This window comes from Pygocentrus nattereri, chromosome 16 (assembly GCF_015220715.1).
Source record: "Pygocentrus nattereri isolate fPygNat1 chromosome 16, fPygNat1.pri, whole genome shotgun sequence".
Classification (NCBI taxonomy): domain Eukaryota; kingdom Metazoa; phylum Chordata; class Actinopteri; order Characiformes; family Serrasalmidae; genus Pygocentrus; species Pygocentrus nattereri.
Genome location: NC_051226.1, coordinates 13,583,463 through 13,608,601, shown reverse-complemented (window position 1 = coordinate 13,608,601; position 25,139 = coordinate 13,583,463). Strand labels below are relative to the sequence as shown.

Sequence of the window (25,139 nt, the reverse complement as noted above, 5' to 3'; positions counted from 1 at the left end):
AACAGTTAAAAAACAAATCTTTAAGAAACAAGCCTTTTAGGTGAGGGTGGGGCTTTACGGCAGTCCAGAGAGACCATGAGCTGTTGCTATCATTTTCTGTATTGTTACATTGAGATAACAATACAAATAATTCATTATCTCACAAGGTATTTAATTCGTTATCTCAAGATAACAATCCAAAAATTATAACTACATCATGGCCTCTCTGGACTTCAAGGACCACTCGCCAGTTCTGTTATGTCAGCTAACAGATGCCTGCGCTGGCTACCATTGCGTTGAGTGCAGGGGGGCATGTGTTCTCTTGGCCTCCTGGCCACGGCTGGCCGTAGCATCACCAAGGATAGAGCTCACCATCTCCTGATGAGATGAAGTCCATGCTAATGAAACTCAAATAAACTGCATACTGTAAATAGACTGTTTGATTGAATGGAAATGTGTGGCATAATTGAATTCAGTTCATATGACCATTTATTTGTTTGAGTGTATAACAGATCAGAAACAGCAACAAATTTACCAAGCTAATGTGAGACTGATTACATACAACTACATCCACTCTTCAACATACAAAGAAAATTTTAATTTGAAATTAATAACACACTATAAATCTAGGCGTTTTGGCAAAACACATGCACTACAATTCCTTCTTAGGTTGTATTTTCCTTCACCTTATAAAGCTTGTCTTATCTAGCAGAAGTTGCTCTTCAAAAGAAGAACACATAAATCTTATTAGCTAACCACTATATCAGTTATTCCCCAGTTTACAACATAATGAAACAAGTTCCTGCACCTGACACATATGGCTGAATAAAGAGATTTTGATTCTGAACATTGGATGATAAACTTTAGGGAGGAAGCAGCGAATATCACGTACTAACGCTCCATTAGCAGACCAAACCTACAGCCTCGCCTCTCTGCACTCCATTTGGGGAGGTTTCCTGAGACGAGTCAGCTGAAGGGAGGAGGTTTATTTAGACAGGCAGAGCCAAGTGAAGGGTAATGATTACCAGGTGACCAATCTTAACACTGCACTACTTATTAACACAACAGTTTGCACAGTAAAAGATACTTTTGCTCAGAAGCGTAAATGTGGCAGAAAGAGAGAGTGAATGGGCAGAAAGCGTGTGAATGAAGGGGGTTGAAGGGTCACCTCTCTCTCCTTTACTGCATGTCCTCCCATCTTGCTCGAGGTAAAAGCCTTTCTCACAGTCGCACCTGTAGCTGCCGGGAGTGTTGATGCAGATTTGTGAGCAGACTGTTTCGTTTTTGCTGGCACATTCATCAATTTCTGTACAGAGAGAGGAAGTTGAATGTAACTTGAAAGTAAGTAAGCAAAGCATTTGCAAATCATCAAAAGTGGACTATCCAAATAAAGTGTTGCCAATATAATTTATAATTAAAATGTTTAGAAAATTAGAAAATTATGCCAAATTGAAGCACTTTTTCACTGTTTCTTTCAGACCTTTGAACCCTCTGTAGTTTTAAACATCAACCTGCTCCGGACAGAAGCAAATGCTACTGACAGATGTAAATTAGCTATTTGTCTAAATCTGCAATGCTACTGCATCATACAATGATGATGTTTAGTGTGAATTGTTCTTGTTATACAAACTAATAAAGTAAACTCAAGTAAAAAGTGTTGGAAAATAGTACAACTAAAGTATTACTATGTGTTTAATGGTCTGTACTCTGCAGATAGAAGTGTGACTGTGACTTACCCAGGCAGTAGGGTTTCTCTCGCTTTCTATGGCGCTCTCGATCATAGCGGTAACCAGGGTAACAGGTGCAGACCACACGACCAAAGTGATCAGTGCACTGCTGCTCACAGGGGGCACCAGCACACACATCATAATCTACACACAAATACAAAATACACACAATAAATCAACACTTTCCTCTCAAATAAACTGTAATTAATTTAAAAAGAATGTGGGCATGTTGTAAAGGGCAGAGCCAGTTCAGTACACTTTCATTTGTATTTTGTTTTTCTTAACTACTTTACAACAAAGAGGCACTCAGACAGGACTTGAATGATTAATATGGATGATGGGCACCAGCCTCTGCAGCTTGACCCCCTAACCTCAATCCCTACCACACAACTTTTCAGAAAATGGACAAACTGATTCCACAGCAAAGGAGTAAGGGAAGCCCTGATAACCAAACTGAAGCTTTGGACATATGTTTTAGGCTAATTATGAAAACAACCAATAATTATGCTTGGAAGAGTTGAAGGTAAAATGATGAAATGACCACCAACAAGACGGATGGATAACAAGAGAAGCCTGAAGCCTGAAGCCCTTAACAGGTCAGGACATTCTGGAGGAACACTGTCCATATGGATGCCAAGAGTTGGTACCAACTTGACAACACTTATAAATAGTGATAATTGTTTGCTTATCATTGGTTAATAGCATTGATATCAGCCACAAGAAGGTCTAAATGATCAGTTCTCATTTTTAATGCCATATCAGTGCATCCCTAATACTGTCATATCAGTGGTACAGCCAGTCAGTTGCAGTGCAGCTTGTGGCTCTATATCTATATCTGACTCTGGGAAAGAATGTGGATCCCAGCTACAGACTACAGCTCTGTGTTTCTCATCAGAGATGTCAGAGCAGGTGAGGACAGCAGTTCAGCCTGACAGAAAATAAGCATTAAAATGCCTCAGGAACATAAAACAAACCAGTAACACACACATTGTGTAAATGGTTCATGGCGTGGCAGAACTTGGCATGTCCGCTGACAGTTATGAGTAAAATCACGTTTGCAGTTTAAACCACTAATCCACACCCATGGATCTGAGAGACCGTTATGTTGTCCATGTGTTAATTTTATGGATGTATTCCCTCTGCAGACATCCCACGCTAATCACAATCACCCAGTCGTTATGTGTGAGCAGACACTGCCAGCCTATTTTTGGTGTTCCGAAAAAGGTTAAGGCAACAGAAGGGGAACTGAGGAGGTTTTTCTAAAGGGGCTTTTCCATTAAAGATGCCTATGGGACGTGAGGGAAATGTTTCCAAATTCAGCTGCATAGTCTCCAAACCAGAGAGAGAGAAAAGAGAAACAGAGAGAGAGAGAGAGCGAGAGAGAGAGAGAGAGCGAGAGAGAGAGTTCCTACCTTCTGGAATGCACTGGCCCAGGACAAACTTAAAGCCCCCACAGCACTTTTTCCTAAAAACATGCAGAAAACCAAAGAAAAGAAATGAGGGTCCATGGAGTTATTCAGTTGAAATGCTATATGTGAAGTACATTAGCTGAGTCACAAAGTTATCTATAAAGGGGTGGAGCAAGAAAGACATTCATGGCTGTTATTCCATTGAATTAAATTTTATTTGTATGGTGTTTTCAGCAACATACAGTACCGTGTAAAAGTCACACATCATCCTTCATGTACTTGATTTCCAGTCAAAACATATATTTAACAGAAAATTATTTAGTTTGTCCACACTTTGCCTTTATTACAGTGTTCCACACTTCCAAAGATCAGTCTTAAGAGTTGTTTTTGCATTTTCTGCTTCTCACAATCCAATTAACCCCAAGCACATTCAGTGATATTTAGCTCTGGACTCTGGGATGGTTTGTCCATTGTTCTGAGAACATCATGAGCTTCTTTGTTTGATGTGTCCATCTCCTTTCCTCAGTAAGAGCTTCTTAAATGGCTACACATCACTTTCAGACCCATGGCGCTGAGTCACCTTCTCACCGTGGACAGATGGACACAAACGCCTGTGGATGTTTTCAGATCCGAAGCAGCTTGATTTTCTCCTCTCTATCTCAAAGATGAAATCTTGTACTAAGTACTGCTAAGCTAAGTACTGTTTATCTGTTGAGGACAGTTTTGATGGTCTACCAGGTCTTGCACAGTTGTTAAATAAGCTTAAAATAATTTTTAAACTCCAATTTTGGAACCTTGACTTTCCTGTATTTGACTGCCACTATAAAAAATTTCCTGTAATTTTACAGCAAATCACTTGCAACTATTTGCAGTAAAATTATTGCAAACATTTCACAGTAATAATAATAATAATTTTTATTTATGTAGCACTTTTCATGTCAGTTTCAGCTCAAAGTGACAGACAGGTGATAAAGCTTAACAGTAACATTTCTGTAAATATGATACAAGACATCACTGAAAAACTATGCCCATCTAGCTGTACAATAGCAGTGTGATACTGTAAAAACTTTACATTTCATCTTACTTTATGATATCTAGTTTACTGTAATTTTACTACAACTCATTTGTCAGTAAGTTACTGTAAATGTATAGTAAGGTACCAGCACTCTGCAGAGAATTGTCAGAAAATGGTCTCTGACAGATTGATACAAGATTTAACCAGGTAAAGGCCAGTTCACCCTGAAACTATTCACCTCTTGGCCATAACTTTTATTTCACATTTCTATAACTTAAGAATAACTGATTTACATTGTAATCCATGTATTTACTAAACAATAAGCCTTGGGATGTAATAAGCCAGGACAAGATGATTAATGTGACCGTGCTCTTCTGCTGCTTCCACATCATCCAAACCCTGCATGTCATAACCATCTCTGCACCGAGACAGACAGCAGAGTGTGTGTGCTTTTTCTGGCCTGTCGCAGAGCTTTTCTGGCCTTCACCTCCCATGCGGCTCCCTGAAGTCATCCTCAGGGGCTCACTTTGCTTTCTACACAAGACAAAAACAGTCTGACCCATTTCCACGCAACGTAGCACTGATCCAATGTTTTAATGCTTCGACGAGGACAAAAGTTATAAAACACATTTCAGAGAGTATTACTCATCAGTTCCACAGAAGATTCCTCAGCTTGGGAGAAAGCATAACCTGCACTTCATTTATAGATCAGAATTACACCAGTCTTCTGAAATGGAACAATGTACACACAGGCATGTGCACAGGCAGACCCCAGGGGTGCCTCCTGGTTGGTGTTTGTAATAACTGTATTTTAATTGCCTCCATCATTCTTTAAAATCCAGTTTAGTTCAATGAGGCTCAGCCCCGCATCCGAAGTAGATCTCGTGACTGACAAGGGGGTTGACTTGGGATGTATGAGATTGACCGCTCCTGGGTGCCCCCTCTGGTGCAGTACCGGCTGCCTGTGGTGACCTATCATGCATCACCACAGCACTAGAAATCCCACCAAAAACACTGATAATCTCTTCAAGATGTTACATTCAATAATATGGTTATGTTGAATAACAACCAAAGACAATATTGTGCTACAAAAAGTTTTCATTATTGTAAAAAATGACATATGTGTGACTCTGTGGAGCTCTTATATGAAATATGACTGAATGCAGTGAGTAACACCACAGCTATCCACACTGGCGTCTGTGGTTCTAATCCACTAGTACTCTAATAAACTAGTAGTCTGTGGTTCTAATCCACTAGTACTCTAATACACTAGTAGTCTGTGGTTCTAATCCACTAGTACTCTAATAAACTAGTAGTCTGTGGTTCTAATCCACTAGTACTCTAATACACTAGTAGTCTGTGGTTCTAATCCACTAGTATTCTAATACACTAATAGTCTGTGGTTCTAATCCACTAGTACTCTAATACACTAGTAGTCTGTGGTTCTAATCCACTAGTACTCTAATACACTAGTAGTCTGTGGTTCTAATCCACTATTATTCTAATACGCTAGTGGTCTGTGGTTCTAATCCACTAGTATTCTAATACACTAGTAGTCTGTGGTTCTAATCCACTAGTACTCTAATACACTAGTAGTCTGTGGTTCTAATCCACTAGTATTCTAATACACTCGTAGTCTGTGGTTCTAATCCACTAGTATTCTAATACACTAGTAGTCTGTGGTTCTAATCCACTAGTATTCTAATCCACTAGTAGTCTGTGGTTCTAATCCACTAGTATTCTAATACACTAGTAGTCTGTGGTTCTAATCCACTAGTACTCTAATACACTAGTAGTCTGTGGTTCTAATCCACTAGTATTCTAATACACTAGTAGTCTGTGGTTCTAATCCACTAGTACTCTAATACACTAGTAGTCTGTGGTTCTAATCCAATAGCAGACAGTAATTTTAGTGCTTTTGGCTGCATTTGGAAAAACTTAACACCATGTTTAGTCTGAGAAATGAAACACTCTTTTTAAGGGTGACGACAATGTTCAGTAAAGTAAATGAAGGGTATATTTGACTTCACATTCATCAAAGTGTCTTTCTTGGTACAAAGAGCAGATTTGTATTATTTTTTATTTTATTATTTATTATTCTCTTGTTATAAGTACATATTGACACTCCTGTTTTGGACCCATATGGTGTTTTTTAACATGAAAGGTTTGAGCGCTGATGAGTGCTTACATTAGAGGTCTTCACAGGACTGTCCCACCCCATCTGCTCCTGCAAGATTTAATTCCGCTCCTGCAGAAAATCGGAATTATTTGTCCCGCTCCCATCTGCAACTGAAGCGTTTTTGTCCCACTTATGCCTGTGCAGTTCTGTCAAGTATCTGCCACAGTCTATTCACAAATACACTATTCTCTGCTGCATCAACACAGTAGTCATGGTCATCAAGCTCACTGTGAAGTAACTTCACCATATGTTTATTCCCAGTAAACACAAAGCAGGATTTAAACCACAGATGGTTCTTTTTGGTGTTTTGCTGTGCTTGGCAGCTGTGGCCATTGGACTGAAGGCTTTGCTGTCTTTGTAATGCCTGATTTACACATGCAGCCTCTGCATGGCATGAGTGATGTGGCAATGCGAGCACTACAGCTTGAACATGCTGGCCTTGTATATATCGTCATGAATCACATTGAGTAAAAAAATTGTTTTATAAATTTTTTTTATGGTTTTCTGTTTACTTTTCCTTAATTTTTTATGGCTTTTTACAGTGTATTTTGCTGTGTGACACACACAGCGCTTGGAAAAATGGGTTATACTGCCCTGCTGCTTCAGACACACAGCCTGTGTGAAAGCGCTGACCCCTTAAAATGGGCACTAAAATGAAAAGCAAGACTTCCTGCAGTATGTGTGAATGAGGTCCAAGTTAAAAATTTGCATGCTGTTCATGTGTTGGACACAGCCCTTTACAATGACTTAATTTGAACAGTTTTATTGTTATCCTTTTATAGTCCCCAACTTGCAACTATATTCTTTGTCCTTGTCTCCTGCATTTTCTACCTTGTAGCACAAGCAGTGTAGCTCTAGTTTGCCCTGATTGACACACTGAAACTTTAATGACCTTAACAGACTGTAACAAACATCTTTGCCAATCTGGCCTGCCACAGGCCCCGCAGCATCAGTTTCTGAATAAATCAAACCTCAGCTGGATATATATGGACCCCATATTCTCTTTTTTATGTCCAGTTTTCCATTTTCATCGTGTTCAGTGAAATCCGGCCTTGACATGGAACTGGCAGCACTTCCAGTAAACTGATCAGAACTCACAAACTTATGGGATCTGAAATTACTCCAGCATCCAGCATAGTTCACCACAACTCAATCTGCACAATCAGAACAAAACAACAGCAAAAATGCAGCCCAAAGACACAGCTCACACTGAGCCTTCACACACTCTCAAAACAGACTGAACCTGTTTCACGACACACTTATTCAGCTAATATTACTCAGTTAACTCTGCTGAGCTACTAATAGGACTGGCTCACTGAGCACCAACTGGACACTCTATTCTATACTATCTATCTATCTATCTATCTATCTATCTATCTATCTATCTATCTATCTATCTATCTATCTATCTATCTATCTATCTATCTAATTAATACAAAAAAGGGTACGACTGCATTGATCAAAAAGTGATGTTTCAACAAAATATATTATATTGCACTAATACTGAATAATGTATGCTGTTATTTTTAAAAACATATATCCTGGGATATTTTAAAATGCATGAGATAAGTAAAAAAAAACAAAAAACAGCTGCACATCTTGTAAAATACTCTATAAAAATCTTAGTCATTGTGAGTTGGAAAGCATGAATGCACTGTTTTGTGTGCATTTGTCTGGAACAATGATTTACATATTACATATCACAATTCCCCATTCATTTTGGATTCTCTCAGGAGTCCCCCACCCCAGGCTGACCAGTCCAGAAGACATTCCTGAATAATTGTTCTCTTCAGTAGAAATTTTCTGACACAGCCATATTAACTGTATTGCAGCTATGGCTACACCAAGTTAACAAAACCCATACTGGGAAGGTAGCTTACCTTCTTCAGCTTTTGTTTTCTGGCAGAAGTCAGGCTATGATTCTATGTGAGATGTTGGATTATGGTTATGTTCAACCAGGAGTGACTAGTGTTAATGGCAAACGCAAGAAGGAATTTGGCCAATGATGACAAACCAAAGGGTTCCAGATTCAGAGACTCTAGCTCTAGTTGTAGAAACAGTGAGGGCCATGTAAAGGTTTGGCTTTGAAAGCATTTAAAACAGTGAGACCTACGCCAGTCATTTCAGCTCAGTGCTCAGTGTGGTTTGAACTTTAGCTCCTTAGGTGGTCTAATTCACAGGGGGAAAAATTATAGGCTTGTTTGATGTGTGCTGAAATTCCAGTATGTTCCACACACACACACACACACACACACACACACACACACACACACACACACACACACACACACACACACACGCATACTCACAGGCTGGTGGTTATTGTTTCATATTCATATAAATGTCTTGACTACATACATTTATTATATAGAGGTGAATGTTGGAGCCAATCACAATTATGTAATGTGTGATGAAAGCCTCTTTATAATGCAGTTACTGTGTGTTTTCACACTGAAGCCATGGCTTACGAGAATAACAATGCATATAGAGCCGCATATCATATAGACTACACTTAAAGAGAATCACACAGACATCACTTGTATTTACACATAAACACACTTTTTCTGTACACATACACACAAACATACACAGGTAAACATAAAAGTTTTTAATTTTTTAGTCTTTAGTCTAATGTTTCAGCTTCACATACTTCAAATAATTAGTAGGATGCTACAGCAGAAAATGGCAATTTTTAAAAATGTGTCCAGATCAGCTGTACAGTATATATGTAGGATTTCATTTCACAATTTATTAAACATCACTTTCATAAGCTTTCTTTAGTTTTTTCATGATAAACCTTGTTGTGAGTAGGCCTCACTTAAAACTGTATGACGACAACATTGAAATGCTAATTAATAAATGAATCCAGAATGCCTTTTTAAGTGGTGATTACATATCAAGACCCCCACCACACACACACACAAATGAAATGACAGATCATTCATGGTACTGCAGTGACATGATGTGGTGGTGGTGTGTTAGTGTGTGTTGCGCTGGTCTGAGTGGATCAGCCACAGCAGTGCTGCTGGAGCTCTTAAACACCTCAGTGTCAAAGCAGGACTGAGAATAATCTACCAACCAAAAATATCTAGCCAACAGCATCAGCAGCAGCAGATGAGCTACCGTCTCTGACTTTACATCTACAAGGTGGACTGACAAGGTAGGAGTGTCTAATAAAGTGGACAGTGAGTGGACACAGTGTTTAAAAACTCCAGGAGCACTGCTGTGTCTGATCTACTCAGACTAGCACAACACACACTAACATACCACCACCACATCAGCGCCACTGCAGTGCTGAGAATGATCCACCACCCAAATAGTGCTGCTCTGTGTTGGTCCTTTGGGGGCCCTACCAAACTGATGAATTACAATCTGTAATTGTAGAACTACAAAGTGCACCTATATGGAAAGTGCAGCTGATAAAATGGATAGTAAAAAGAGTGTAGAAACAAGGAGTACTTAATGAAATGGCTGGTTGGTGTATACGCATGCATACACACTCAGACAGACACACACACACACACACACACACACACACACACACACACACACACACCACATACACCACATACACCACATAAACCACACACTCATACATGTACGCACAGAAAAAAGAGCAGCCTGAGGAAATTAAAGCACACTAATCATTCCTTAATGGTGTGGTTAAAGGCAGTGCACTTAGTTCAAAGCCATTAAATAAATCAGCAAAACAGGTGGGACTTAAATTTAATTATAGAGACCTTATATACTTCAAACACACACATCTGTTAACGCTAATGAGTAACAAATGCCTGTATTTAAAAAGGGGAAGGCCTAATTAAAAATGACCTTACAGCATTGTTAAAATGCTAAAATCTATAAAACCTATCAGTAATTGTGTAGTTGCTCATACAAAAACACAAAACAATAAAATGTATTACCCAGATATCATGTACATACTGTAGGTTAATATTAGGGATGTAATGAGTTACAAAATTATTACCTTGGCTTGATACAATATGCTGGTGCCTCAGCTGCATATACTTCTCGAATTTGGTCCTTTTCAGTTTTTAATGGAGTATTCAACGTTATAAAAGTAAAATATTTTATGAGAATTTGCTGGCCTTGAGCTAATATATAAGGATACATGGGGTTGTTTTTTTGTTATATCAGCATTACAATTAGTATTTTATTTTTTCCAAACTGTTGAATGTATTTTGACGCATATTGACACAATGTAATGTGTTATTAAAGCATCTTCATAATGCATAATTGCTCAAGGTTTATGAGAATAACACTGGATATAAAGCAGTGTATCATATAGACTACACTTAAAAAGATTTACAGAGACGTCACTTAAACACATAGACAACAAAAAACCAATGTAATTACACACATAAATGTACACTCATTCATTTTGTTTGGAATCACTGTGTTGTATCAGCTAAATATATAAAGTTTCATATTTTAGTCTCTTTCAGCTTCACATTCTTCAAATAATTAGTAGGACACTACAGCATATGTATAGTATATATGTAGGGTTTTGTTTAAAAACTAATTGAATACCACATTCGTGAACTTTTTTTGTTTTTTTTCATGATAAACATTTGGGAGTATGTCTTATATATACAAGAAATACCATTGCTATATGATTATTATTATTATTATGCAAAATATTTTCAGTTTATTATAGCAATACAGGACTGGCAACCTGTCCAGGGTGTATCCTGCCCTCTGGCTTAGAAGATGTGTGTGTGTGTATAGCATCATATTATAAAGTACAATATTTTATAATAATTTGCTAACCAAGAGCTAATATATAAGGATACTGAGTGATTTGTCAGGGGAGGGTTGTTTTTTTGTTATATCAGCATTAAAATTGGTAAATTAATAAAGAGGCTTGCGGTGAATGATATGATCCAATGTGCTATGCTACTGCACTGCTAGTTCATGCATAACATCAATCAACAGCTCCTTTCAAATGCAAGCAGTGTGTCCTCTTGGCTCTCGTGCACTGATTGGATCACACACCTCAGAGTTCAGTGCTGATCCAGGACTCCTTCTGTTCTATGATGGAATTCATTAAGACATCAGAGCAGACAAATAATTCCTTATCAGCACTTTCACCCTGAGAACGCAGTAATATACAGAATGAACCCTGATTTTTCAACACTTCACATTGCGTTCGCACAGTCAGGCTCCAGACCAGAGAACAAAGTCTGAAAGAGGTTCTCTTAGACATTAAATAGACCCGCCTATAATAAAGTACTAACTAAACTTGGACTTCAAGCTGGCTGATATTACTGTTTATGGTTATGTGACACAGTTTTTTCATTTTTTTTATAGATAACGGCAAGAAACTACATAAGCACGTTTATTTGAGAGTATTGAACAACTTGGCACTGTTTGAGGAAAGCAGATCATGGTTTAGGCACACAGCTAACATGCTGCTAATTGGTGGGAATAAATGTCATTATGTATTAGCTATAATAATGTAATGGCTACAACTAGTTTGACTATTGAGCTCTATTTTAATTCCCACCATTCAGTGAGGCACAAACACATGGTGATGATATAGTTCACCGAGATATAGGCTGGGGCTATGGCCAAAACTGCGCTCAATTCACTATTTAGTGCACTGTTTTGGGCTCTGTCCAAAACTATGCCTTCTTTACAATATAATGCATGTATATGTATAATATCTGTGTCTAAAAGCATGCCCTGTTGACTATATAGTGCATTTTTTGACCTATGTCCAAAAGTGTGCCCTGTTCACTATATTGTACGTTATTTCAAGCAATATCTACAAGTATAATTTAGTATGTAGTGTACTATGTTGGGCTGTGTCCAAAAGTAAGCCCTGTTCACTATATAGTGCACCATTCCAAGAAATATCTATGTAGTGTACGAAATATGACCACTTCACTATATACTATATAGTATACTATTGGTGAATTACCTGTTCCAACACACCTGATTACACTGATCTGTTAATTGCCAGGTTTAGAGGGTGTGTTTGAGTAGGGGATCCTTCATGATGTGTTGGACACCAGCCCTCGAGGACCCCTGGCCTGTTGATAATCTTTTCACAATAAAGTTCACTTTCTTTTTCTGTGTCTGAAACCATGCTGTTTTCACTATTTAGTGCACTATTTTGAATTATATCTGAAACATTGCCTGTTTCAGTAAACAAAGCACTATTTCTTGGCTTTTGTGAAACCATGCCTATTCACTGTATAGTGCACTTTTCCTTTTAGAGCAATGTCTGAAACCATGCACTTTTCACTACATGGTATATATTGCATTTTGTCAGAGACCATGCCTTATTCATTATATAGTGCACTGTTGTGGGCTATATATGAAATCATGCCTTACTATTTCTTTTTTTTTTGTCCTTGTCTGAAACCATGTCTTATTCACTATACAGTGTATTTTTTGAGATATGGCTGCAACTTTGCCCTATTTAGTATGTAGTGAACTTTTTTGAAAGTTTGTCATTTTGTAGTGGTTCAAAAACATAGTGGAGGGTATCCAGTGCATTCTTACAATCCCACAATGCACTGCTACAGGCAGTGTGTAAATGTGAACACAGAATATCTATAAAACTCATTTCTTCTTATATAACTGTGGTTGCTGTTCGCTATAAACATGTGCTATATGGTGTTCCTGGCTTTACAATCTAGGGAACCATCATTAGGTGATTGTTTAGAACACAGTGTGTGCCTGAATGAAGTCAGTAAAGGGAGTGTGATTTCGAGGCTGAGAATGTCCTGTGTGGGGACTAAACTTGGTTAAGAACAGGGAAGCAATAAGCGTAAAAAACATAAAAACCCCACAGAGCCTCTAGAGCAGCCCAGCCGCTCTAACTCAGCGCTACTGAGAGAGAGGGAGGAATGAAAGGGTGGAGAAGCAGACAGAAGCTCAAGAGAGAAACAAATCTATAGAAATGTGGATGTTGATGGAGGAGAATATGTGTGTGTTTTTGCAGGGTTGGCTGGTTTTGAAACGTTCTGGTTTAATAAAAGTGCACAGCGAAATACATGCATGACCAAAGACCGGCATAAACACTATGTACACAGCCACTGTGCACTGTGAAAACAGAGGATGCTTAGATTTTCTCATTTTTTAAAATAAACGCCAACGTTGAGTGTTAGCCAATACAGATACAGTATTTCAGCTTTGAAAACTACTACATTTCAAATGAGACAGTTCTAATTGAAGCTCTTTACTTAAGATGATCATATTTGAGGTCTGCCTTCATAATGCAATGCATTGGTTTAGAAATTTCACACTCAGTTTGTTTCCAATCGAAAAAGTCCCCAGCCACACTGAAACCAGATTTTCTCAAGGTTAGAGCTCAGAGTTGATCCCAGAAAGTGTAGATTCTCTTATTCCAAGTATTTAAGAATTGTGCCTTGACTCCAAAGCTTTGGATGTGATTCTACCCAGAGACATTCAAGTCGGCATGCACACAGAGTGTGAGATATACTGCAGTTGCTGACTAGACAGCCTGGATGAAAAATGCTTCCGCAATGCATACATCAATATATTGGCTGTATTTTTCAGTGGACATCATGGAAAACATGTCGAATGTACGATTTGTAACAAAAAGTGATTTACAATCAAACAACACTGGCAACGCTGCAAGATCTATCTGCCTGATGGAGTTAAAAAAGGAGAATCAGGAAATATTACAGTTTAGCTATGCCTTCTTGGAGCTGAGTTAGCTGGAGTTAGACATTCAAATTGCTTTGCTAAGACCATGTGTAAAAACAGATCTTCTAGCTAACAGTAGAGTTTCACAAACTAGCTTCTTTTACTTGTGTTATTCATTGTATGCCTGCTGTTAAAGGAGCATGGACCAGAGGAATTTGGGGGCTGACTTTAGAGGGGGTGTACCCTTGTTAGTGACAGTAATCCAGCACCAAAAGTTTCACAAGTTGTTCCCAGACATGTATTCATGCTACAAGATCACATCTGGCCCTGTGGTGACTGTGGTAATTTTTGAAGGGCAGAGTAACAAATACTTAGAACAAGATAGACACCAGCAGAGGAAACAGATTCACATGGTGGCCTGGGACAGCTCACCGTCTACGAGAGTCTCAGCCTGCAAAAAACACATAAATATGGACAGTGTGATGGATAACCAACAGACAGGCACAGCAGAGAATCAGCAGAGAGATCACAATAAATATGACTAGTAGAAAAGCAGATCACATACATACACATACTCAAAAAATCTCTCTCTGTCTCTCACACACACACACACACACACACACACACACACACACACACACACACACACACACACACAAAGCTTCAAACACACACAAAATGTCTAAACTCCCTGTCCATTTAATAAGCTCCACCTACTTTATAGGTCCACTGTTTAAGTGTTCAAACACAGACTGTACGCCACATGTTGTGCACAATTTATCAGCTCCCCCTCTACCCCAATCATCATTCACTAGAAATATCCAGCCAAGAGATTGCAGAACACTGATGAACAGCAATGGAAAAAACTTGAATAAGTGCATAAATGCACTTAAATATTGTGCTTAAGTGTTATATTGAAGGATTTCATTATTTAAATTATAAAATACCCTGTTTTTTTTAATTACATTTCCAAGAGAAAACACGCTATTTGCCCCTTACATTTTCTTTTAGACTTTCAAAGTACAACATACAGACCAAGAGATTTTTCTCTTTTTCTCTTGGCAATCATCACAGTTACTGTGCATATGAAAGAAAAATATATAAACATATATTTGTTGTTGTCACCAAAATAGCTGCAAGCCAGCAAAGCATGGACTCTACAAGACCTCTGAAGGTGCTGTGATATCTAGCCCCAAGACATTAGCAGCAAATCCTTAAAGTCTAGGAAGTTGCAAAGTGGAACCATTGTGGATCATACTTCTTGAATTCATTCTTCAATGAATGCTGTACCTGGTCCTCAACGCTTAGGTCAGGTGTCAAACTGATGAATGCCCAGGCTGAGGTTATCCCAAAAGAACATTTCTCAGAACATCACACTCCCTCCAATGACTTGTCTTCTTCCCGCTGTGCATCCTGGTGCCATCACTTCCCCAAGTATATGGCGCATACATCTTTGGTCGTCAGTGGACTGGGCCGCTTCTTGCATTACTCCAAGGTCCAGTTCTGACACTTGCATGGCCATAGTAGCCACTTTGGAGGGCAGTCAGAGGTTATTATGGGCACTATGGGGCGAGTTTTTAGCCCCTTACATAGCAAGATGCAATAACCTGTTTTACTTGCAAGTGGCCATAATATTTCGGCTCATATCTATGTATATGAAATATATTGAAATACATGCACATAAGTGAAATATGTGTAATAGTTTCCATTTTTCATATTGACACATATGCTAAACATACACTCACTGAGCACTTTTTTAGGAACAACCGTACACTCACTCGTGCACGCAATTGTCTAGCCAGCCAATCATGTGGCGGCAGTGAACTGGATAAAATCATACAGGTATGGGCTGGCAGCTTCAGGCATTGTCCAGAGCTTACTTACACACACAGAAATGAAAACAGCTTGATTAAATCTAAGAGAGCTTGGAAAACAATCAAATAAAGATGAATTATGACTGTCATTTGGTCCATAAAACCAGAAACATTATAAAGAGGATAATGTAAGATACAGACTCTACAACTGAGTAGAGTGTCTGTGTTAAAAGCACTCATACCTCTCAGTTTTCCAAATAATGCCTCCACCCAGCTCCCCCTACCCTTCTCACAGCTGTGTTGTCTGTTCATACAGCAATACAGTACAAACACACAGGCTGTGATCCTCCTCGGTCTAAACACACAAACACACTGAGAGAGTCCAGCACTCTGTCAGGCCTAGTTTTTCTGAAAAAATATTTTTAGAGATGATATTTATTGATTCTCTGTTCTATTTATACTTCGATCACTGATTCTCTCGTGGTTTCCCATCAGTTCCTCTTTATCGGCTGAGAAACTAATAAATAAAAACAAATGCAAATATGATGCAGGTTGCCTTAAATTGTTTTATCTTGTAACTGTAACACATACTTTATTTTGTAGCGCAAGTTTATTTGCAGTCTGCATGCTGATAACAAAGAGGCAGATTTACTAACTGAAGCGCTAATTATCAGCAGATGAGCTACCGTCTCTGACTTTACATCTACAAGGTGGACTGACAAGGTAGGAGTGTCTAATAAAGTGGACAGTGAGTGGACACAGTGTTTAAAAACTCCAGGAGCACTGCTGTGTCTGATCTACTCAGACTAGCACAACACACACTAACATACCACCACCACATCAGCGCCACTGCAGTGCTGAGAATGATCCACCACCCAAATAGTGCTGCTCTGTGTTGGTCCTTTGGGGGCCCTACCAAACTGATGAATTACAATCTGTAATTGTAGAACTACAAAGTGCACCTATATGGAAAGTGCAGCTGATAAAATGGATAGTAAAAAGAGTGTAGAAACAAGGAGTACTTAATGAAATGGCTGGTTGGTGTATACGCATGCATACACACTCAGACAGACACACACACACACACACACACACACACACACACACACACACACACACCACATACACCACATACACCACATAAACCACACACTCATACATGTACGCACAGAAAAAAGAGCAGCCTGAGGAAATTAAAGCACACTAATCATTCCTTAATGGTGTGGTTAAAGGCAGTGCACTTAGTTCAAAGCCATTAAATAAATCAGCAAAACAGGTGGGACTTAAATTTAATTATAGAGACCTTATATACTTCAAACACACACATCTGTTAACGCTAATGAGTAACAAATGCCTGTATTTAAAAAGGGGAAGGCCTAATTAAAAATGACCTTACAGCATTGTTAAAATGCTAAAATCTATAAAACCTATCAGTAATTGTGTAGTTGCTCATACAAAAACACAAAACAATAAAATGTATTACCCAGATATCATGTACATACTGTAGGTTAATATTAGGGATGTAATGAGTTACAAAATTATTACCTTGGCTTGATACAATATGCTGGTGCCTCAGCTGCATATACTTCTCGAATTTGGTCCTTTTCAGTTTTTAATGGAGTATTCAACGTTATAAAAGTAAAATATTTTATGAGAATTTGCTGGCCTTGAGCTAATATATAAGGATACATGGGGTTGTTTTTTTGTTATATCAGCATTACAATTAGTATTTTATTTTTTCCAAACTGTTGAATGTATTTTGACGCATATTGACACAATGTAATGTGTTATTAAAGCATCTTCATAATGCATAATTGCTCAAGGTTTATGAGAATAACACTGGATATAAAGCAGTGTATCATATAGACTACACTTAAAAAGATTTACAGAGACGTCACTTAAACACATAGACAACAAAAAACCAATGTAATTACACACATAAATGTACACTCATTCATTTTGTTTGGAATCACTGTGTTGTATCAGCTAAATATATAAAGTTTCATATTTTAGTCTCTTTCAGCTTCACATTCTTCAAATAATTAGTAGGACACTACAGCATATGTATAGTATATATGTAGGGTTTTGTTTAAAAACTAATTGAATACCACATTCGTGAACTTTTTTTGTTTTTTTTCATGATAAACATTTGGGAGTATGTCTTATATATACAAGAAATACCATTGCTATATGATTATTATTATTATTATGCAAAATATTTTCAGTTTATTATAGCAATACAGGACTGGCAACCTGTCCAGGGTGTATCCTGCCCTCTGGCTTAGAAGATGTGTGTGTGTGTATAGCATCATATTATAAAGTACAATATTTTATAATAATTTGCTAACCAAGAGCTAATATATAAGGATACTGAGTGATTTGTCAGGGGAGGGTTGTTTTTTTGTTATATCAGCATTAAAATTGGTAAATTAATAAAGAGGCTTGCGGTGAATGATATGATCCAATGTGCTATGCTACTGCACTGCTAGTTCATGCATAACATCAATCAACAGCTCCTTTCAAATGCAAGCAGTGTGTCCTCTTGGCTCTCGTGCACTGATTGGATCACACACCTCAGAGTTCAGTGCTGATCCAGGACTCCTTCTGTTCTATGATGGAATTCATTAAGACATCAGAGCAGACAAATAATTCCTTATCAGCACTTTCACCCTGAGAACGCAGTAATATACAGAATGAACCCTGATTTTTCAACACTTCACATTGCGTTCGCACAGTCAGGCTCCAGACCAGAGAACAAAGTCTGAAAGAGGTTCTCTTAGACATTAAATAGACCCGCCTATAATAAAGTACTAACTAAACTTGGACTTCAAGCTGGCTGATATTACTGTTTATGGTTATGTGACACAGTTTTTTCATTTTTTTTATAGATAACGGCAAGAAACTACATAAGCACGTTTATTTGAGAGTATTGAACAACTTGGCACTGTTTGAGGAAAGCAGATCATGGTTTAGGCACACAGCTAACATGCTGCTAATTGGTGGGAATAAATGTCATTATGTATTAGCTATAATAATGTAATGGCTACAACTAGTTTGACTATTGAGCTCTATTTTAATTCCCACCATTCAGTGAGGCACAAACACATGGTGATGATATAGTTCACCGAGATATAGGCTGGGGCTATGGCCAAAACTGCGCTCAATTCACTATTTAGTGCACTGTTTTGGGCTCTGTCCAAAACTATGCCTTCTTTACAATATAATGCATGTATATGTATAATATCTGTGTCTAAAAGCATGCCCTGTTGACTATATAGTGCATTTTTTGACCTATGTCCAAAAGTGTGCCCTGTTCACTATATTGTACGTTATTTCAAGCAATATCTACAAGTATAATTTAGTATGTAGTGTACTATGTTGGGCTGTGTCCAAAAGTAAGCCCTGTTCACTATATAGTGCACCATTCCAAGAAATATCTATGTAGTGTACGAAATATGACCACTTCACTATATACTATATAGTATACTATTGGTGAATTACCTGTTCCAACACACCTGATTACACTGATCTGTTAATTGCCAGGTTTAGAGGGTGTGTTTGAGTAGGGGATCCTTCATGATGTGTTGGACACCAGCCCTCGAGGACCCCTGGCCTGTTGATAATCTTTTCACAATAAAGTTCACTTTCTTTTTCTGTGTCTGAAACCATGCTGTTTTCACTATTTAGTGCACTATTTTGAATTATATCTGAAACATTGCCTGTTTCAGTAAACAAAGCACTATTTCTTGGCTTTTGTGAAACCATGCCTATTCACTGTATAGTGCACTTTTCCTTTTAGAGCAATGTCTGAAACCATGCACTTTTCACTACATGGTATATATTGCATTTTGTCAGAGACCATGCCTTATTCATTATATAGTGCACTGTTGTGGGCTATATATGAAATCATGCCTTACTATTTCTTTTTTTTTTGTCCTTGTCTGAAACCATGTCTTATTCACTATACAGTGTATTTTTTGAGATATGGCTGCAACTTTGCCCTATTTAGTATGTAGTGAACTTTTTTGAAAGTTTGTCATTTTGTAGTGGTTCAAAAACATAGTGGAGGGTATCCAGTGCATTCTTACAATCCCACAATGCACTGCTACAGGCAGTGTGTAAATGTGAACACAGAATATCTATAAAACTCATTTCTTCTTATATAACTGTGGTTGCTGTTCGCTATAAACATGTGCTATATGGTGTTCCTGGCTTTACAATCTAGGGAACCATCATTAGGTGATTGTTTAGAACACAGTGTGTGCCTGAATGAAGTCAGTAAAGGGAGTGTGATTTCGAGGCTGAGAATGTCCTGTGTGGGGACTAAACTTGGTTAAGAACAGGGAAGCAATAAGCGTAAAAAACATAAAAACCCCACAGAGCCTCTAGAGCAGCCCAGCCGCTCTAACTCAGCACTACTGAGAGAGAGGGAGGAATGAAAGGGTGGAGAAGCAGACAGAAGCTCAAGAGAGAAACAAATCTATAGAAATGTGGATGTTGATGGAGGAGAATATGTGTGTGTTTTTGCAGGGTTGGCTGGTTTTGAAACGTTCTGGTTTAATAAAAGTGCACAGCGAAATACATGCATGACCAAAGACCGGCATAAACACTATGTACACAGCCACTGTGCACTGTGAAAACAGAGGATGCTTAGATTTTCTCATTTTTTAAAATAAACGCCAACGTTGAGTGTTAGCCAATACAGATACAGTATTTCAGCTTTGAAAACTACTACATTTCAAATGAGACAGTTCTAATTGAAGCTCTTTACTTAAGATGATCATATTTGAGGTCTGCCTTCATAATGCAATGCATTGGTTTAGAAATTTCACACTCAGTTTGTTTCCAATCGAAAAAGTCCCCAGCCACACTGAAACCAGATTTTCTCAAGGTTAGAGCTCAGAGTTGATCCCAGAAAGTGTAGATTCTCTTATTCCAAGTATTTAAGAATTGTGCCTTGACTCCAAAGCTTTGGATGTGATTCTACCCAGAGACATTCAAGTCGGCATGCACACAGAGTGTGAGATATACTGCAGTTGCTGACTAGACAGCCTGGATGAAAAATGCTTCCGCAATGCATACATCAATATATTGGCTGTATTTTTCAGTGGACATCATGGAAAACATGTCGAATGTACGATTTGTAACAAAAAGTGATTTACAATCAAACAACACTGGCAACGCTGCAAGATCTATCTGCCTGATGGAGTTAAAAAAGGAGAATCAGGAAATATTACAGTTTAGCTATGCCTTCTTGGAGCTGAGTTAGCTGGAGTTAGACATTCAAATTGCTTTGCTAAGACCATGTGTAAAAACAGATCTTCTAGCTAACAGTAGAGTTTCACAAACTAGCTTCTTTTACTTGTGTTATTCATTGTATGCCTGCTGTTAAAGGAGCATGGACCAGAGGAATTTGGGGGCTGACTTTAGAGGGGGTGTACCCTTGTTAGTGACAGTAATCCAGCACCAAAAGTTTCACAAGTTGTTCCCAGACATGTATTCATGCTACAAGATCACATCTGGCCCTGTGGTGACTGTGGTAATTTTTGAAGGGCAGAGTAACAAATACTTAGAACAAGATAGACACCAGCAGAGGAAACAGATTCACATGGTGGCCTGGGACAGCTCACCGTCTACGAGAGTCTCAGCCTGCAAAAAACACATAAATATGGACAGTGTGATGGATAACCAACAGACAGGCACAGCAGAGAATCAGCAGAGAGATCACAATAAATATGACTAGTAGAAAAGCAGATCACATACATACACATACTCAAAAAATCTCTCTCTGTCTCTCACACACACACACACACACACACACACACACACACACACACACACACACACACACACACAAAGCTTCAAACACACACAAAATGTCTAAACTCCCTGTCCATTTAATAAGCTCCACCTACTTTATAGGTCCACTGTTTAAGTGTTCAAACACAGACTGTACGCCACATGTTGTGCACAATTTATCAGCTCCCCCTCTACCCCAATCATCATTCACTAGAAATATCCAGCCAAGAGATTGCAGAACACTGATGAACAGCAATGGAAAAAACTTGAATAAGTGCATAAATGCACTTAAATATTGTGCTTAAGTGTTATATTGAAGGATTTCATTATTTAAATTATAAAATACCCTGTTTTTTTTAATTACATTTCCAAGAGAAAACACGCTATTTGCCCCTTACATTTTCTTTTAGACTTTCAAAGTACAACATACAGACCAAGAGATTTTTCTCTTTTTCTCTTGGCAATCATCACAGTTACTGTGCATATGAAAGAAAAATATATAAACATATATTTGTTGTTGTCACCAAAATAGCTGCAAGCCAGCAAAGCATGGACTCTACAAGACCTCTGAAGGTGCTGTGATATCTAGCCCCAAGACATTAGCAGCAAATCCTTAAAGTCTAGGAAGTTGCAAAGTGGAACCATTGTGGATCATACTTCTTGAATTCATTCTTCAATGAATGCTGTACCTGGTCCTCAACGCTTAGGTCAGGTGTCAAACTGATGAATGCCCAGGCTGAGGTTATCCCAAAAGAACATTTCTCAGAACATCACACTCCCTCCAATGACTTGTCTTCTTCCCGCTGTGCATCCTGGTGCCATCACTTCCCCAAGTATATGGCGCATACATCTTTGGTCGTCAGTGGACTGGGCCGCTTCTTGCATTACTCCAAGGTCCAGTTCTGACACTTGCATGGCCATAGTAGCCACTTTGGAGGGCAGTCAGAGGTTATTATGGGCACTATGGGGCGAGTTTTTAGCCCCTTACATAGCAAGATGCAATAACCTGTTTTACTTGCAAGTGGCCATAATATTTCGGCTCATATCTATGTATATGAAATATATTGAAATACATGCACATAAGTGAAATATGTGTAATAGTTTCCATTTTTCATATTGACACATATGCTAAACATACACTCACTGAGCACTTTTTTAGGAACAACCGTACACTCACTCGTGCACGCAATTGTCTAGCCAGCCAATCATGTGGCGGCAGTGAACTGGATAAAATCATACAGGTATGGGCTGGCAGCTTCAGGCATTGTCCAGAGCTTACTTACACACACAGAAATGAAAACAGCTTGATTAAATCTAAGAGAGCTTGGAAAACAATCAAATAAAGATGAATTATGACTGTCATTTGGTCCATAAAACCAGAAACATTATAAAGAGGATAATGTAAGATACAGACTCTACAACTGAGTAGAGTGTCTGTGTTAAAAGCACTCATACCTCTCAGTTTTCCAAATAATGCCTCCACCCAGCTCCCCCTACCCTTCTCACAGCTGTGTTGTCTGTTCATACAGCAATACAGTACAAACACACAGGCTGTGATCCTCCTCGGTCTAAACACACAAACACACTGAGAGAGTCCAGCACTCTGTCAGGCCTAGTTTTTCTGAAAAAATATTTTTAGAGATGATATTTATTGATTCTCTGTTCTATTTATACTTCGATCACTGATTCTCTCGTGGTTTCCCATCAGTTCCTCTTTATCGGCTGAGAAACTAATAAATAAAAACAAATGCAAATATGATGCAGGTTGCCTTAAATTGTTTTATCTTGTAACTGTAACACATACTTTATTTTGTAGCGCAAGTTTATTTGCAGTCTGCATGCTGATAACAAAGAGGCAGATTTACTAACTGAAGCGCTAATTATCAACAGTCTGTCCACACTTTGTATTGGTAGGTGTGGCCAGTTTAGCAGGTTATCTTAGAACTTCTATGCAAGTGAAAAGAGGTGCAATTTAGTAATTAACATATGAACAGAGTAATAGAAAACATTTGACTCACAGGCTTTTTGTTTGAAAGCCTGCTTCCACCAGCTTGAAGAAAAAAGATAATCCTGTTTTGTTTCAGGTATAAACTTTGACTGATTAGGAGCATAACATGACCCGATTTTCTCAAAATTTGACCTATTAAGTCTCAATGTTTTACTTATGCTTTGAGTGGAATACCACGAGAAGCATGTATAAAATAAAATATATAAACTGCTACAGCATCCAGTAATAACACAAATGAAAAATACGACAGATTTAACCAAACTCCTCTGCAAAAGAGAAATTTCATAATATAGTTGAGTTGAACACTGAGCAAATACTTAATAAGTCAAATCTTTATTTGTAGTGGAAATAAGCATTGTTTACAGTCATATTCAGCCTGTGGTGGACTACAAATGTGAGCTAGCAAGCTGTACTGATTTGTAGAGAGTGCAGATCATAGGCAATCTACTGATCTGTAAGACGTGCACAGTTTAATGGGCTAATAAATCAAAACTGAAGCTGCAGACTGCAGACTTCAGGCAACAAATCCAGCCATTATGACTGTAAAGCCAGTCAGGTCTATTTTAAGGCATCAAATATTACAGCTAGGTGGTCAAAGAAACATGTTTATGACTTTAATATCATAGTGAATTTAAAATCTGGCGGTTTCCATATATGAACTGTATTAACTGAGAAGGCAGACCTTAAAACTTTGGGTTTCCAATCTATGGGCCCTTTAAAGAAAAGAGAAAAATGTAATTCAGGGAGGAACAGCGGGCTGCCTTTCTAACGATAAGGTCAATGAGATAATCATTCGAGTGTGACACAAACAAATGTTGGGCCCCTCCTGTATCAGAGCAGTTAGATACTGTCAGGCTGATCTAGCACAGAAGTCTCTCTACATGCTTCCCGTCCTCACACACATATACACCAGTTCATAAACGCACTCCTGCTTCTCACCTTCTCATACATGTTTCACATTCACACTTTACACAAACACAGAGGTGACTGACAGCACTACTTATGCACTTTCTCAGAAGCTCCTCTTCTGTAGCACCACAGTGTTGGTTTACAGTTACAAACTATAGCTCATCTGTTGATACACAGTGTGTGTTAGCTATCCTCAAGGTCTTTACACACCAAGCCTGACTTATATGGGATTTATTTGGATTTGAATTAATTAATTTGAACATATGCTGAAATGTTTGTCTTGCAACCAAACCAGTTTTGATTTTTGTGAACTCATTTGACCAATCATTGCTGTCTCTCGTGTTGGCATGGCAACAAACATGATGACAGATAGATTCTATCTCAGGAACAAGAAGGTACAGTGTTGAAGATGTTATGGTTGAGGAGTAATTTTGAAGGTGAATTGTTAAAGCTGTAATGTTGAAGGTGTAATTTTGAAGGTCTGACGCTGAACGTGTCATTTTGAAGGTGTGACGCTGAACATGTAATTTTGAAGGTGTGACATTGAAGGTGTGATTTTGAATTTTGAAGGTGTGGCGTTGAAGGTGTAATTTTGAAGGTGTGATGCTGAACGTGTAATTTTGAAGGTGTGATGTTGAAGGTGTGACACTGAAGGTGTAATTTTG

At 38.3% G+C, this 25,139-nt stretch overlaps 1 protein-coding gene across 1 annotated transcript in view; it reads right to left on the bottom strand.

The window, feature by feature from the left end:
* Window positions 1-25,139, bottom strand: part of ccbe1 (collagen and calcium binding EGF domains 1) — a 112,436-nt gene that overhangs the window by 29,449 nt on the left and 57,848 nt on the right. The window contains exons 3-5 of the mRNA XM_017715722.2: window positions 3,119-3,171; window positions 1,716-1,850; window positions 1,148-1,285 (exon numbers count right to left, since the gene is read on the bottom strand). Coding sequence (XP_017571211.1) covers window positions 1,148-1,285; window positions 1,716-1,850; window positions 3,119-3,171 — 326 coding nt within the window. The remainder of the gene's footprint in view (window positions 1-1,147; window positions 1,286-1,715; window positions 1,851-3,118; window positions 3,172-25,139) is intronic.